The sequence below is a fragment of the Amia ocellicauda genome, chromosome 9, assembly GCF_036373705.1.
Source record: "Amia ocellicauda isolate fAmiCal2 chromosome 9, fAmiCal2.hap1, whole genome shotgun sequence".
Taxonomy (NCBI): Eukaryota; Metazoa; Chordata; class Actinopteri; order Amiiformes; family Amiidae; genus Amia; species Amia ocellicauda.
The window spans coordinates 20,841,734-20,857,017 of NC_089858.1; the positions used below are offsets into that span (position 1 = coordinate 20,841,734).

General features: G+C 34.4%; 1 protein-coding gene across 1 annotated transcript; it reads right to left on the minus strand.

Moving 5' to 3' along the window:
• Positions 1–6,651: 6,651 nt before the first annotated feature.
• On the minus strand, positions 6,652–13,729 carry c9h16orf87 (chromosome 9 C16orf87 homolog). Its single transcript, XM_066713701.1, has 4 exons — positions 13,469–13,729; positions 12,423–12,519; positions 9,156–9,335; positions 6,652–8,035 (listed from the first exon to the last, which is right to left on the minus strand). Exons 1-4 carry the CDS (start codon positions 13,532–13,534, stop codon positions 7,917–7,919), a joined length of 462 nt encoding a protein of 153 aa, XP_066569798.1. The 5' UTR covers positions 13,535–13,729; the 3' UTR covers positions 6,652–7,916.
• Positions 13,730–15,284: the final 1,555 nt, after the last annotated feature.

Here is a 15,284-nt window from a genome sequence, read left to right on the forward strand (position 1 = left end):
CTCCACCACAGCAGCACACATAGCTTGGCCACTTCCTGCAAAAAGATAACAGCTGTTTCAGATTATAACAAGTATTTAGGAAATATGAGAGTCGGTCTATTAATAGGTTGTGATTTGTTATGGTTTGGACAATTCCTAGGTGGGGGATTCCTGTATTGTTTAGACTTATCTTTGTTGACTTTACCTGTCCATAATAATAATGGTAATAAATAATGGCACTCCGCACTGGGATTTATACCTCACCAAACTGCTGCTGATAGGCACAGCATGGATGTAGATTCATGATCTCTATTGGGCAGTCACCAGAGCCATTAAGGAGATCCTCTGTTTTTCATATTCAATAGCTTAAAGAGGTCTGCAACCACATGTAATTTGCGTCAGCATTTTATCATTAAAGGAATCATGGGGGGGGGTCAGTGCAATTTTATACAGTAATTAATCATTTTATTCTTATTCTTATTATTTATTTTACATATTATATGAAGCAATTATACTCCATAATGTTTTGATATGAAAATGTATCATTGTGAACTTTGTGCACACGTTTCAGAAATATGATCTCACACACGTGTCAGCCTCAGTTCCTTGTAGGTGGGAGGTACTAAGGAATGGAAAGCTGTTATTACATACTTAATATAATGATGGCAGTTGGCCTAATCAACTTTCTAACGTCAGTGCAGGATCTTTAGCATAGGGCTATTTTTGGAGCATTGTCAACAGTACACAGTGTCCATTGGGATAAGTGGCATCTTTTTGTGGAATCACTCACACTACACATGCTTGTACATTGATGTCATATAGAGACTATATGGTTGGCCCTCAGAAATCTCCAGCACTCACTTACTGCCTACTCAGTGCAGAGGTTTGAATTATTCTTAAACAAGAAATGCCTCAGGCTGTCACAACAAATGCTTCTGTGTCCTGAAAGGATTTATTAAAAAAAAAAAAAAAAGAGCGAGATGATTTTACATTTCAGTTCATCATTACTCAGCAGTATAGCCTGTACTTCTAACTCCAGTTTGCATTCATGCCTGGTTTTGTGCTATTAATTCCCATTGCACTACCGTAGCTGAAACTTTCAGATCACCATATTCTTGTCTCCACACTACGGCAAGAGTCACTTACATCTAGGACAGGCTTACAGCATATTGCCTGTAATCCACTGATGCAGAACATGTTCTGTTCTGTGCCATATTAGATGTGGTGTTGTGTTTAATTTGCATTATTTAAGTTCTAATTAAAGAAAGAATCACAATTTTCCCCCCTAGGTAGTTGTTTTACAAAACCATTTTTGCCTTTATCTTTTGTCTCCTGAAAATATTTTGAAGCCTGCCAGGCAAAGAGCAATCCCTTGTGTTTTTTTCAGACCTTAAAAAGGATCTCCACATTTTCTCTTCTATCAAGTATACCCTATATACTGTAATATTACAGTAAGTCAACTTTCTGCAATAGAACCGAATTACAAATCTACTCATATATGTAGGATATATTTAACACCACTATATTGTAGTCTACGAAAAGTAAGTTTAAAACATGATACATTAGTTTGCTTCTTTAACCTCCAGATCAAAAACAAATACATTTCTTTAGTTTTTTTACTGCCTTAAGCAGTCTCTCACAAGCTGTGACTTCAATGGGACACATTGTATGTGCATTACAATGCAGTGACTGACATTACTGCCATTAGAAAGATTAGACAAAAACGAATGGCCACTTAGGATTAGGTTTCTGCCACATTCTAGGAGATGCAAATATAGTTATCACTTTATACAAGACCAAAATGTTTAACAGTTACAGAGTAGACAGTCTTCCAAATGAATCAACTGCAAACTGCACAAAATGGCATCAGTGGTAACAAATAATAACCATCTAGCCCAACTCCCACCTTGTAAACATGCACACTCAGAAACAAATTCTCTCTCTCACACACACACACATCTAAAGCTAAAAATACTACAATACTGAATAAATTTTGAATCACAAAACCACTGCAAAAAAAAAGTGTAGAATTTTAAAACGGAAGTAATGTTAATTCGTAAAAATCGACTTTGGAACATTAAACAAAAATAAATAAAATTAATACCTAAGCTTAAACACTACAATAGGTACAGAAATTATAACGTGAAAGTATTGTAAACAGAGGAAAGGCACACTGACAAAATTAAATACATTTTAACTAAGTAAAAGCATACCAAATCTCATTGAACATACTGATTTTATAATGAAAGATAAATGCTATTATTATTATTTGAAGTTTAATTCTACGCACCCTGCTCTCCTTAAATGAGACAGTTTGTTTAATTTAATTGAAGCAACTACACTAGGTGCATCTAATTGTAAGGGATTGTGACAATTAACATGACATCCTTGTGTGAAAGAACGCATAATAGCGACTGTTAAAAACTCTGCTTCAACTGACATTATGTGTTGTTGAAAATGTAACTCAATTATATTAAATTATAATAGGAAATGTATGATTATAAAACAAAAGGCGACACACAGACATACTATAATATCACGGATAAGCCACATACCACCATATAATATTATATTTTGCAAAGAGTGCTGTCACATGCAGACAAAGTGTGTTCAGATACTTTAAATTCTAGTTGTATTTGTTAATATATTGAGCTGCCGTTTGAGCCATTTTCTGATGTAACCAACATTGAGGCCATGACCGAAGTTCATAGGAAAGTCATGTTTATCTAGGGACGGAGAAATAAGCACATGCGAGAGTTCTTTATATAGCTAGTTTATATGTAGCACTACAGGTCTGGAAATAGACAACTAACACATTTTCCTGGGAACTTTTGTTTCCAAAATACCCCTATGTACTGACCTATGTCCTGCTTGCTGATACCTTTGACGGCTTGCATCCATTTATTCCCTCACAATGTGATTTTACTAGTTTAAACAATGCTGCTTAGCTCATGGCTAAACGCCAGGGTTACATATAAAGTGCTGAAGCATGTGTATCATTTCAACCAAGCACATTTGAATATTCTGATGTTAATATAGGAAGAAGAAGAAGAAAAAAAAAACATTAAAAGGACACAAGTTGACTGAACACACAGGAAAGCAGTTGGGAGATGTCTGCAACATACAGCATTCACTTTAAATGGAATAACACATGTTCTTGTGGGTAACTTTGTTATTGTACTTAATACAAGGAAAGAACACACACACAAAGGAAATAAGAAAATACAAACCGTAATCAGACACCTGACCCTGGCTGCCACACTCCATAAAGCAGGGGATTATAGTGAGTTTTCCATTGCAAAATTCCTGCAGGGACAACATGATGCTAATAATAGGTGGCAGGTGCAGGTACAATGCAATCCAAACATGAGGAATCATAGGAAAGAAGGAGTTATGTTTCTTCAGACAGAGTTGCTGGGACTTTTACACAGGTATAATGGCAGGTTTCCAGTTGGTTGAAGAGAAAAGCTTCTGGGAAATTAAAAAAATGATATACCTTCAAATTTAATTCTGTCTGGACTTAGTCTAAAGCAGTTATCAATTTAAATACATATTGTGGTAACAATTGTACAGAGTTTCCAGTACATGTGAATCAAAATGTTTTCTAAAAGTGTTTTTGGATTTATCTCCAAACGTATCGCACAATTCTCAGTTGTTAGGAGCGGTTTTGTGTCACCTTACTGCCCTCTTGTGGACTAAAAAAACTAAACAAGAACCACTAGGATAAAAGCATGAAAAGGTGTTTAATTTAAATTTAAATCAGATTATGCATAGAATTATATAAATATTAGTACTTGTTAAGAAGATTAATTTGATTCTAAAAACACTATAGTAGTTTATATAACTACTATAGTTACTATACATTATCAATCTTAAAAAAAACAAATTTGCAAAAGTTAATTGAAATTAGAAATGATTTCAGATATTTCACAAAATTTGTGCAGCAATATAGTAGAACAATATGAGACTGTGAGCCCATTTACTCAGCTATAACAAATACAGAGATGTGTTCACTGTCAGCGATCTCATCTTTGTTGCTTAGCAACGAAAATAGAGACCAAATGGTAAACACTGCAAGTGTTGTTCAATGTCACTGAATATCTGGCTGAACAAAACAATTTATATAAGATAGATTAGCTCCTTATAGAAAAATATATACATATGGAACTCCACGATATTTAAAAGTGCATAAACATTTTTCATGTATGACTGTAATGCATGACAACTAGACATATGCACATAAATAACCTTAGGGTTTGGAATTTCAATCCTATTCCACACTATACAAAGAACAAAGTGAACAGTATATTGTGACATGTGGCACTCACAGTACATTCATAATTGGCTTAATACTAGGCTAACACTTGAACAGGTTATATGGTCTTGAATGGATTTTAAAAGGCCCTTGTGAAAACCACAAATCCTGCCCTCTGGAAAGCTACACAATTAGAGGAAATTCTGTTCCGTCTGTAAAAACAATGTCCCATACTTGGGAATTATACAAGAATGATTGGTATTGCTCATTTCACCATTTCCTGTAACCTAAAATATCAAATAAATAATCCTTGATTTTTACCACAGGCATAATGTAATTAACATTTAATGATGCTTAAGGGGATCTTATCATTTGCTCCAAAACTGATCTAATCTTAATTCAACTGAAGCATCCTCTGCTGTAGTGATATTTGATCATGGTTTCTCTTTATATTGCACAGTACATTTAGAACAACACATCTATAGTACAGGCCTACTGGGTTAAAAATCTGTCAAGGCACCATATTAGTCTAAATGTGAAAAGCAAACCAAAATCTAACTCCATAAGCTGCATCAGTGCATTTGTATAGCCTACAGAGGCCTTGTTTACCAAGAATTTTAAAACCCACAGACCTCAAAGTACATCTCAAAACGCTTTTGAAAATATATAGCATATCACCCTGCCATTGCCAATCCCCCGAGATGATCTACCAACAAACCAGTTCTTGTGGCTGAATGGAAGGCCTTGTATGTTTAATCTTGGGTTGCCAGAATTCTTATGCAATTCATTAATATTCACCCTGAAAACAGATTGCAGACCAAAGAAAATATGCAAGAAAGAATGAAGGGAAAAAAGACAATCTGATGCAAAAAAGCCTGGAAATGATTTGTCAATCCTCCCTCCCTAAGAACTGGCCTATTTCCATTGTATACTTTATACTACACTTTTAGCTAAAATGCTAGATAGTATTGCACCTAAAACACCAGACACAGTGTAATATGGAAGACCAGAGTAATATTTTACCATTAACTTCTTATTTTAGCAAAAGTTATTCAAACTATTAAAATAGTTTCCTGCCTTCAATCTCCAGAAGACATCTTTGAATCTCCAGCAGGTTATTTATAGTTCTTGTTCTCTATTGTCCTTTTTATTATGCACTCATGCTGATCTGACTACAATCTTACTGATGATTCAGAGGATTATTTGCAAAAAGACAGACTCTGACGTGTTTCACTGGGTTTTGATGACCTTAATCTCAAAAGGTTTGGCAAAGGTGCATGTTGAAACCTATTATGATTTTTATTTTTTCTCCTTGAATGCAAATTTAAATTCAAAAACATTCACAGACAGGAATTCATTAACATGCTTATCTATGGCAGCTTTGCACTCTGAAACAGAGATAAAAAATAAAAAAAACACCCTTTAACATGTATTTCAACAGAATATTTTTGTAACATTTGATTAAACACAAACAAGGACTTTGTATGGGCCAAGGAGTGACAGAGAGCTAGCAATCCCTTGTATGTTTGCAATTAAACTAAACCACTGTCAATTGTGTGGAGAACAATGGTAAGCACTTAAGAGCAGGACTGGTTAATGAATGACAATCTGATAGCATGTGAAAAGCTGGGCCTGCACACTGAAGATTTATTAGAAGGTATATCTACATTAACTTTAGTTTTTAAAACATTTTATCCTAAAAATAAACGAACTTTGTTATGTGTGATCATCTTTCCTGTTTTCTGCTAGTAGAAACAAGACTACCACTGTAACTAAATAAGGGTTCAAACTATATAAAATGATTAGATAAATAGGAATAGAGACTAGCTTTGAAGTGAACAGAATGACACACAAACTATTGTAATTTTAAAATAATACCTCACACAGTGAAATAATTCCACTGTTTGTACTTTAAAATTAACTGTATAAAAAGTTACATTAAACATACTATCAACACCTCTTATTTTTGAAAAAGCAGACTTAGAGTCTTCCGTATTATATCATTACCTCCCTTGAAAACATTTGATTTACTGTCTTTATTAACCAGGAGATGAGATTAAGACCAGCAGAGACATGCTTTTGAATAAGCAATAAATTGACTAAAGCCTAAGAGTTGCCTGTCCAGGCAGGCAAAAAGCTTCATGCTAGCAAGTCTCCTGCCTTTTTAAAGCAATTAGTAAGGATCATTAAGTTGAGAAATTGTTTATATAGAGTACACTAAGTCGAAAAAATATTATATACACATTTGTTTTATAAATTATTTGTACTGTAGTCCTGTGTAATAGTATCAAATGTAGTTGTAACCAGTTAAAAACAGAGCCAAAAGAAGTGTTGGGATGGCTGTTTACACTAGACCAGTCATCTTTAGTAATTCTGGCCAACAGTTATATTGAATTTAAGTTCTTCACACTGCAAAATAAATAACACCATTGTGTTTATTTATTCAGGCATGTTTTCATATAATTTGAATGCCACATTTACAGAAGACCAAAAGCAATGAATTTGAGCAAACTGCAAACAAACCAACATAAGAATGCAAAGTTACAGAATACTTTTTAATTAAAACGTATTTATTGTGAAGGGGAAATAAAATTCTTAGTGTGGCCAGAAATGTATGTCTGTCTAAAGAATAATAAAATGCATGTTTTTTTTTCTGTTGCACGGTTTACAAATACACATACATACTTGCATTTCCTAAGAAAATTCACATAACCTTCTGATAAGACTGATTTTCTATTACAATTAAGAGATTTTTGCACTTAAGTGCTAGTTAGAATGATCAGTTCTTTCATTGTTTTTTTTGTTCAAAACAAATGTGGAATTTCAAGTAAATTACAGAAGGTACTGTACTGTAACATCCAGTGACCTTTATAAACATTTTGCTGTAGGCAGTATTTGGTAAACAATTCAAATATTTGAAGTTGATAAGATTAAACAAAGACAACAACTTTAGCTTGTCGTCAAACGGACATTCTACAAGTCATTAAAGGTAACTTCACATAATTGCATCTAGACATTCAAATTTATTTGAGTACAGAGTACATATTTTAAAAACAAAATCTGTATGCTTAATTAACTGTGAAAACAATTTTAAAAATGCAATTAAATTAAGAAGTTACAGGCTTAATAAATATAAACGTCAAAGGCATATTCCCAAAATCTAAACATTATACAAAAGCATCTCAGACTTCATAACTCATCTGCATCTATATCTTAAGATAAACAGAAGGCCTTATACATGAGTAAACCTCTGACATTTAAGATTTTTTATCAGTACTAAAACTGTTATAGTACCAGAACTCTCATTAAGTTCCCCCCCAAGTACATCATATTTTTTAAAAGGTTCCATTCCATTTTTGTGTTTGCCATATTGAATGCATAATATATTTGATATAAAATCTGATAAAAAAAGGTTTGCATTTCTTATGCCATCTAAATTCATTCTTTGGAAACATTTAAAAATAGTAGTTCCATATGCATCCACATGCATACCCAATTTCCACACTGTTAGTGTCCCCAAGAAATACTCAGCCCAGACTGGTAGGCCGATTGAGTCCTTCATATAACGATGGGGTTTGTGGGTAACAATTCACCCTGCTAGGTCCTCTGTGGTCATTCACAAGTCTCTGCAGCATGTGTCCTGAGTAGCTTCATTTCATGGTCACTCCATTACAAATTCTTATTATAAGATGAGTCTTTGACCAAGGATTTTTCTGTTGATTTCTGCCAAAGCTACAGAAAAGACAAAGGCTTTCTCATCTGAAAGATTGGCATAAATATCGATTTCTTTTTCTTGCTTTTCTGAAAATAAGAAAAAAAAATAAAAAAAAAAGTCAGACTACAATTCACAGGTGCAGCGATAGTTAACATTACTGAAACCATGTCAGGAAAAAAAGCTTTTAAAAAGAAACACTGCAGCTGGATACATTTAAAAATATTACAGAATTCATACCACTTTCAAATAAATGACTAATTTATATGCTGTACTCAGTTTGATCTGGTGAAATACTCTGGTAAAATGAACCCTTTTACTTGAGACATCATGATTAATTCACCAATTGTGCCAAAGAAACTACTTTATAAATCACTGATCCAAACAAAACATGAAGGCCAAATAACACTGAAACACAAAGGCTTATGAATCAAACATTTCCTATGGTAAATGGTAATAGATAAAGATACATGTTGCCGTTTGTTCACTGGCTCAACTGATCAAAATGTTCTAGTAAAGGAAGTGGACTCAACTGGAGTTCAATATAAAAGCACCCAGTTCAACAGTTTTTACTACAGAATGTCATAAAGTCTCTGCACTAATGTTAGAGTGCATTGACTCAGAGCACTAATCTGCAAAAAACACAACCTTCGGTTTTCAACTGAGGAAACCACAGAGTTGCATATTCTACATTATCATTGTCAAGACTCTCCAAATTGCTAAACGCTAAGTGTTGGTACAATAACTGACTTTCAACAAACATTTAGTGCAGTCAGATTGAAGAAAATATACTTCTGTAATGAATCTGTATTGAGAACCAAAGATTTTCACATCCTCAAGGACACGAGTCATGGTTAACATTTTACTGGAGCACAGCGCAAGTGATTCACTATAAAATGACATGAATAAAAAAGTAAAGGCACCATACTGTTTGAATTTGAGAAGGCCATGGCACGGTTGGATATAATTCTACAACAATATCCTACCCAGGACAGATTATCAGCATGAAGGGGATGGAACCAAATATTCTGGGTTTAATTTTCCCAAAATTATTTTCAGACCTTATCCAAGACATCAGGATTCTCATTAAAATTTTCATTTTTTTATAACCATTCAAAAACAGTTGCTTCCAAAAGTTGTATCACACAACAAGCTTAAAATAGAACCCAAAAGTTTTTCAAACAGGAATAGGATACTTGTATAAATTACCTTTTTCTTCTTCTTGCTTTTTATGGGATGCTGCCTTTGGTCTCCCCCTTCCTCTGCGAATGTGCTCCGAATGGCTGTTTGAACGAGAGCGTTTTCGGTTTTCCATGTCTTTGGTGGAAGCCGAGTTGATTTTCTCTCTGCGTATCCTTTCTGTTCTTCTCCTCTTAGCGTCTGATTTATCTACAAAGACATGGAACTTTTTTCTTAATACGGGAAATGAAAAAGATATACATGTGTATTTATAAAACCTATTTCCAAGACACTTCCAAGACAGTGGAGCATAAACAATTAATACAATGAGCCTTTTGTTAAAAATTATATAACTTGAAGGTTGAAACACAAAACATTAAAAAAAAAGTCATAGAAATACATTAAGTCATTTGGAGATTTCAGAATTATTCACACCAATGGTAATATTTGGTGAACAGTAACATTTGTTATCAGGAATTTCTTATGCGAGTTTAAAAGACTCCCTTAAATCAACTTATGACTCATGAACCACACTTCTTTAATTCACCAACATTGCAAAATGACTGAATTGTACCTTGGCCACCCACATCCCAAACAATGAATTAAGTCTGCTGAAGGTATTAAATATTAACATTTCATAAAATACTTGTTTTAAGACAACACTGTTTGCAGATCATTTGGTTTCATACTAATCTACATGGGCTTGTCAAAACGCATTTTTGTAAGTGTACATTTTAACTTGTAGTATCACTGCAAATGTGGGGAAAAAATAGTCAAACAAGTACATTATCAAAGTGTCTGCTTGCGGATGATGTTTTGCTTTTAAATTACAAATGTTTGCCCAAGTCCTCAACATGTCAGGAATTCTATTGCTTTTGCCAGAAGGAACTAAGTGCCCTTTGAAGAGACTGAGGATATGACTTATTTATTTGCTAAAGGTTGTGTCATAACTTTAAGGATGCATCAACAGAAGCTGATAGCTACAACTGCAAGTTAAAAATGTGGTATACTATACAGACTAATTTCCAACATTAATCATTCTTCAACAAAAAACACTTTATCTATACCATACACGTTGCATTTCATCTTAAAACCAAGGACGATTTCGAAGTGCTCACTACCATATGATTTGGAACACTGAAATGGCTGACCCATTTGCATTTTAAAACAGTGCATCTATTATACAGGGAGGGAGCTGCCTGTAATTTGCTGATGTTCCTGCTTTAAAGTCTAACAATATCTATATTGTAAAATGTCATGAAGTAAGCAAATGTGCATTTACAGTTTCCCGAAAAACTGTGATATACAAGTTAATGTACACTTGGTTAGAGTTAACTAACTGTGGCTCTGAATTCATTGCCCCCCTTTGAAGCACTGATGGGTACATGCACAGACACACCATCATTAAGATGCTAAGACGTAATTGATTTTTAATTCACAATGTATTACATTCACAATGTGTTTTGTATTAGGGTATATTGCACATGAACTCCTGTGTTTTGCACTGCATGTTTAGAATACAGTGTGAGCTTCACAATAAAAGAGTCATCTACAAATTGGAAGAAACTGAAGCTGGAAACCAGAAGCCTTAGTTAGAAGTGAAAACTGTTTGACTTAAAAAAAATAAAAATACTTTAAATCAATTGCCTGTAATTGGAGATGCCTCCTCTGTTGAAAAAGCATTCCAGCTGTCAGCAAACACAGGAAGTAACTTAATTACTGAAGTTAAACTTTCTATTACAGTTAATAATTAAACAATGCAGGATACTAGAATAGATTTCTCTTTAAGTGTATTAAAAAGAAAAAAAAAATACCACACAGCAAATTGAAAAATAAGCCAGTGTTAAACATTCCATTAATATCTTCAAACACTGCCACATGCAAGATGTATGAAGCTGACAATAATAGTTACTGTTTCAGTTCAAATTAATAAACCTTCTACAGATCACTCATTTTCCATCATTACTTTGAACAAACAACCATTTCATACAGTAATATAATACTGTATTCTAAGATTGTGTTGATAGACAAGTCTGAGCAAAAATAGTTGAAATTCAGCTCAATAGAAATACAAACTGGGACACGGATTATTTTCATCTTCAACATCCCATTTAATCCAATTACTTGCTAGAATTAGCAGCTAATTAGAAAATATGATTTCCTTAATTTATTAAATGTCAAGATTGTTTTCATGTGATATAAAATCTTTGAAAAGTCTGAATAAAAGTGTAGCAAGCAATTGCTGAATGGTGAAAAAATAACTACTTTTGTATGGTTTATCACCCCAAAGATATTTTACATTACTATCATTCCATCTATATACCCAGATAAGGAGAAAGAAGTGAATATACTTGGAAGATTAAGGATTAAAATTTAAGACGGCAGAATGGAAAAAGTAGACGAACAAGAAGAGTGAGTCCATTAGCTTGGAATAAAAAAACGAGAAGTCCCATCCCCCACCTCATGCTGTAAGCAGTCATGCAAACACTGTTGTCAGCCTTACACCAGTGTAAATTGCACACTTATCTGAAAACTCTTGCTACAAATATTACTTCTCAAAAAGAAAAAAAGTTACAGAGCGGTGTCATATATTACTATGTTACAACATTTTTCTTCCAGAGAAAAAAAAAAAATCAAATTCCTCAACAGGCCCCTTCATTTAAAACCTGGCAAAGCTACAAGTTTTCTTCAGAGAAATGTACTCAGCTGGCAGTAAAACTTGAAACAAATTTTGCATTTCTCATATTTACATACTTTCTGGGCTGACATTTTTAAATACCTCCAAGACAAGGACCCCCCAGAGCAGTGTAAAGTATCTTTAACAATTTAAACAATTAGTCAGTTTACAATATATTTAATACACTTTCTTTCCTGTTTTCAGCCATGAAACATATTTGTGGTCTTTGATAGCAATATATGCATGGTCCCTATTATATACACAAACTTGTATTTGTACATTGCAGTTTAATCCTTTCTGACACAAACACACGTATATAACACACACACATTGATGTAGGAACCATGTGGTTAGGAAAATGTTTGCTTCATACCACACATATCTGAATAATCTAAACAAGGAAGGTTGGTTGAGAAGACAAGTTATCTCAATTGCAGTTTAGAAGTCTTATTTTTAGGTTATAAATATTACACTATAATGATAGAATTCCATTAACAAAATGCAGTTGTATCACTTGTGTTAAAAAAAAAAACAATAATGATTTTATCAATATGGAGTTCTTGTTTTTTTCAACCTTCCTCATTTAGTGGCGTGCTCTTAAAAGTGACCATGTGACTTACCTATTGCTGGAGGCGATTTCTCGGTTTGTTTGGCATTGAGAAGTTTTCGGCTAATGAACACATAGCCACAGGGACACGACTTGCATGCTACAGGAATCTAGTGAGAAATTCAAAAAACAATGCACAGAAAATTAACACGACTATTGCAAGTGCTGCAGCCATGGTTTGTGGCATTAGTTTATTTAAAGGCATTGCATCACACATGGATAATATGTGACTTGTGCTGGACCTACTGCATGCAACCCATGTCACTAATGCCACTTCCATGAACTTCAGCAGACAGGTCCCACGTCCTGCTGCCAGTGTAGGTCTGAGCTGGACTGCAGGCACTGGCATGTGTGCTTGGCATTTCATGGAAAAAAGTACAAACCACTGCTTTGAACTGTAGCCCAATAACACAGATGATCAATTGAAACAAAACAGGTTCGCATAATCTGGCAGAAAAGCATGTTCAAAAAAGAAATCGGCAGTTGAAAGACACAATCAGCGGTTGAGCTGCTGCATGTGAATCATTCAGGTTACTTGACTACCATACTGACTTGGGAGATAACGAGAAGGTAACATGTAAAGCAGAGTTTACATATTTCAAAATGCACGTCTCCGTCACACGAGTTACTGCACTGCTTTCATGGTTTTTCTCCGTCATACAACTTTAAATTAGAGACGAAAACACAATCACGATTAAAATCAACCTCACCGGCAACCTCTGGATTAAAAACAGCCTATAGAAAGAAAGGAAGGAAATTGAAAGACTAACAAAACTCCGCTTATTATGGTATGTTTTTTTTCGTTTGTAGCTCTAGACGAGACTCTCATTCAAAAATAAAGTCGGCTCACAATATGATATGTTCTAGCAATCTAATAATCAGAACTCACGATGCATGTAAAGCAAAGCAGCCTGTGCTTTAACACTGCCGTCCTCACCCCACCATTAAAGCTAACTTCTGTTGAGATACATTAGTTTCCCTTCCAGCCTCTGCGCGTAGTTGAGCTGTATACACACATCTGAAGTCAACACATATACATACATATTCATAATTTCTCACCTGTTGATCGCATTCTGGACACGATTTGGTAGCCATTTTAACTTTCTTTGCTTTATTTGCCGACATCCTCAGCTTCTTTGTTAGAGTACTATATGGATGAATTTAAAAGCAGCAATATTGCACTGAAACTTGTGTCCGCTGCTCTCTCGGCAAGGATGAAGCGCAGCTGATCCGACCCGGGAGCTCCGACACTCGCCGAATCGACATCAATCACACCGCCACACTGGACATGCGCACTCGGAGCACACAGCTCAATCTGCTTTTTCTCTGCTGTAGCAGTAGGCATGCGCAATGGGGACACGGCTTAATCTGCCTTTTCTCTGGTGTAGCAGTGCGCATGCGCGATTCTTCCATGGATGAAGAAAGAACCAGTGCTGATGAATTTCAGTTTCTCAATTAGCATGCAGCCTTTCCCTGCACACAGAGCATGCGTTCAAGTGCTGACCTCAACAATATGTACAGCACAGTAGATTAAGGAACACGAGGATATGAAAGGAAACTTGCAGTTTCTTTTTCGTTTTCTTCCCCCTAATTATTTTCACAAAATACATTCTGGTACCAAATATGTCTAATGACGAAAATATTCCATGTCTGGATATCATTAGAGAACATTAATGCGAACAAGAATGCTGTACATGTTTTGTTGCATAAAGATATCAAAGATTCTTCATTCTGATTTTATATATCGTATATATAGGCTATATAATATCGCAGACGACTCAATCCATGCTATACTCTTCATTTGCAGTAACATTACATGTCTCAAATATTAGTTCGATCATAAAACATTACTAAAGTCTGTCTGGTGTAAAATGTTTCTCTTGAATAGACAGACACATAACTAAATTTGCAATGGTAGCCCATCCCCCATCCTACGTGCTGGGACTATGTCGTAGCCAAAGGCTATTTTGCTCCATTTACTACAAACAGAGGAATTTACAGATTATTATTATGTACAAAATATATTTTCTAATGTAATTATATATATTTTTTCTGTGCAATTATGTGTGTGAAATGCATGGAAATAAATACAAAATATATGCAAGATTTTAAGATTTTTAAGTTGATGGTTAGGGATGGTTATTAAGGGGAGATAAAATAATAGTGTACATAGACTGTATGGTTCATTTGGCTGATCTGGCTATTGCTCATAATTGTTCATTAAGGTGGAGTCTGTATTCTGAGTTCACAGACAGGCAAGAGACGCTAACATTTCAATTGTTTTGAACACTTCACATTCCTAATCCTTTCTCATCATTTCTTCTCTCAGTACAAAAGTAGTCATCCATGCACGCCTGCCTCCCAACTCATACAGTGAAAAGAAAGCCTTCAGGCACTGAATCTGAATCCCATAATCAGGACAGTTTCTGTGGTATAAAGTCTAAAATCAAGAAAGCAAGCCTGCATTTTATGTTTTGAGATAAAACTGTTTGAAAACAATGATCAGCTGCTGTTTCAGATCTATTTAAACTATTATTTTCTTAAGTAGGCTTGAATTGCATATGCCTTAGAAATGTGTTTATTTTAAATACTTTGATCACATATGTACATTGTAAACAAGGTTTACAAAATAATTAATACAATTCAGAAATGCCAGATATAATCATGAGTTTTGAAGGGTTTAATTTTAAGTTACAGTATTTTATATTTAAATAATCAAAAATAATATACATATCCCCAGATTATTCAAATTTGTTTTAGAATTTTTGTTTTTGACTTTGACATGATACATGCTACTACTGTCTGCAGATTCTGATAATTCTATATCTCAATTATCTCAATCTATATGTCTCACATTCCAGTTATCTCCTGCATC

Bases quoted from the DNA above. Each gene is read 5' to 3' on its own strand.
- c9h16orf87 (XM_066713701.1), bottom strand. From the start codon at position 13,534: ATGTCGGCAAATAAAGCAAAGAAAGTTAAAATGGCTACCAAATCGTGT. The intron at 9,336-12,422 runs GTAAGTCACATG...ATGTCTTTGTAG, and splicing joins GAAATCGCCTCCAGCAATAG to ATAAATCAGACGCTAAGAGG. The intron at 8,036-9,155 runs GTAATTTATACA...TCTTATTTTCAG, and splicing joins AAAGCAAGAAGAAGAAAAAG to AAAAGCAAGAAAAAGAAATC.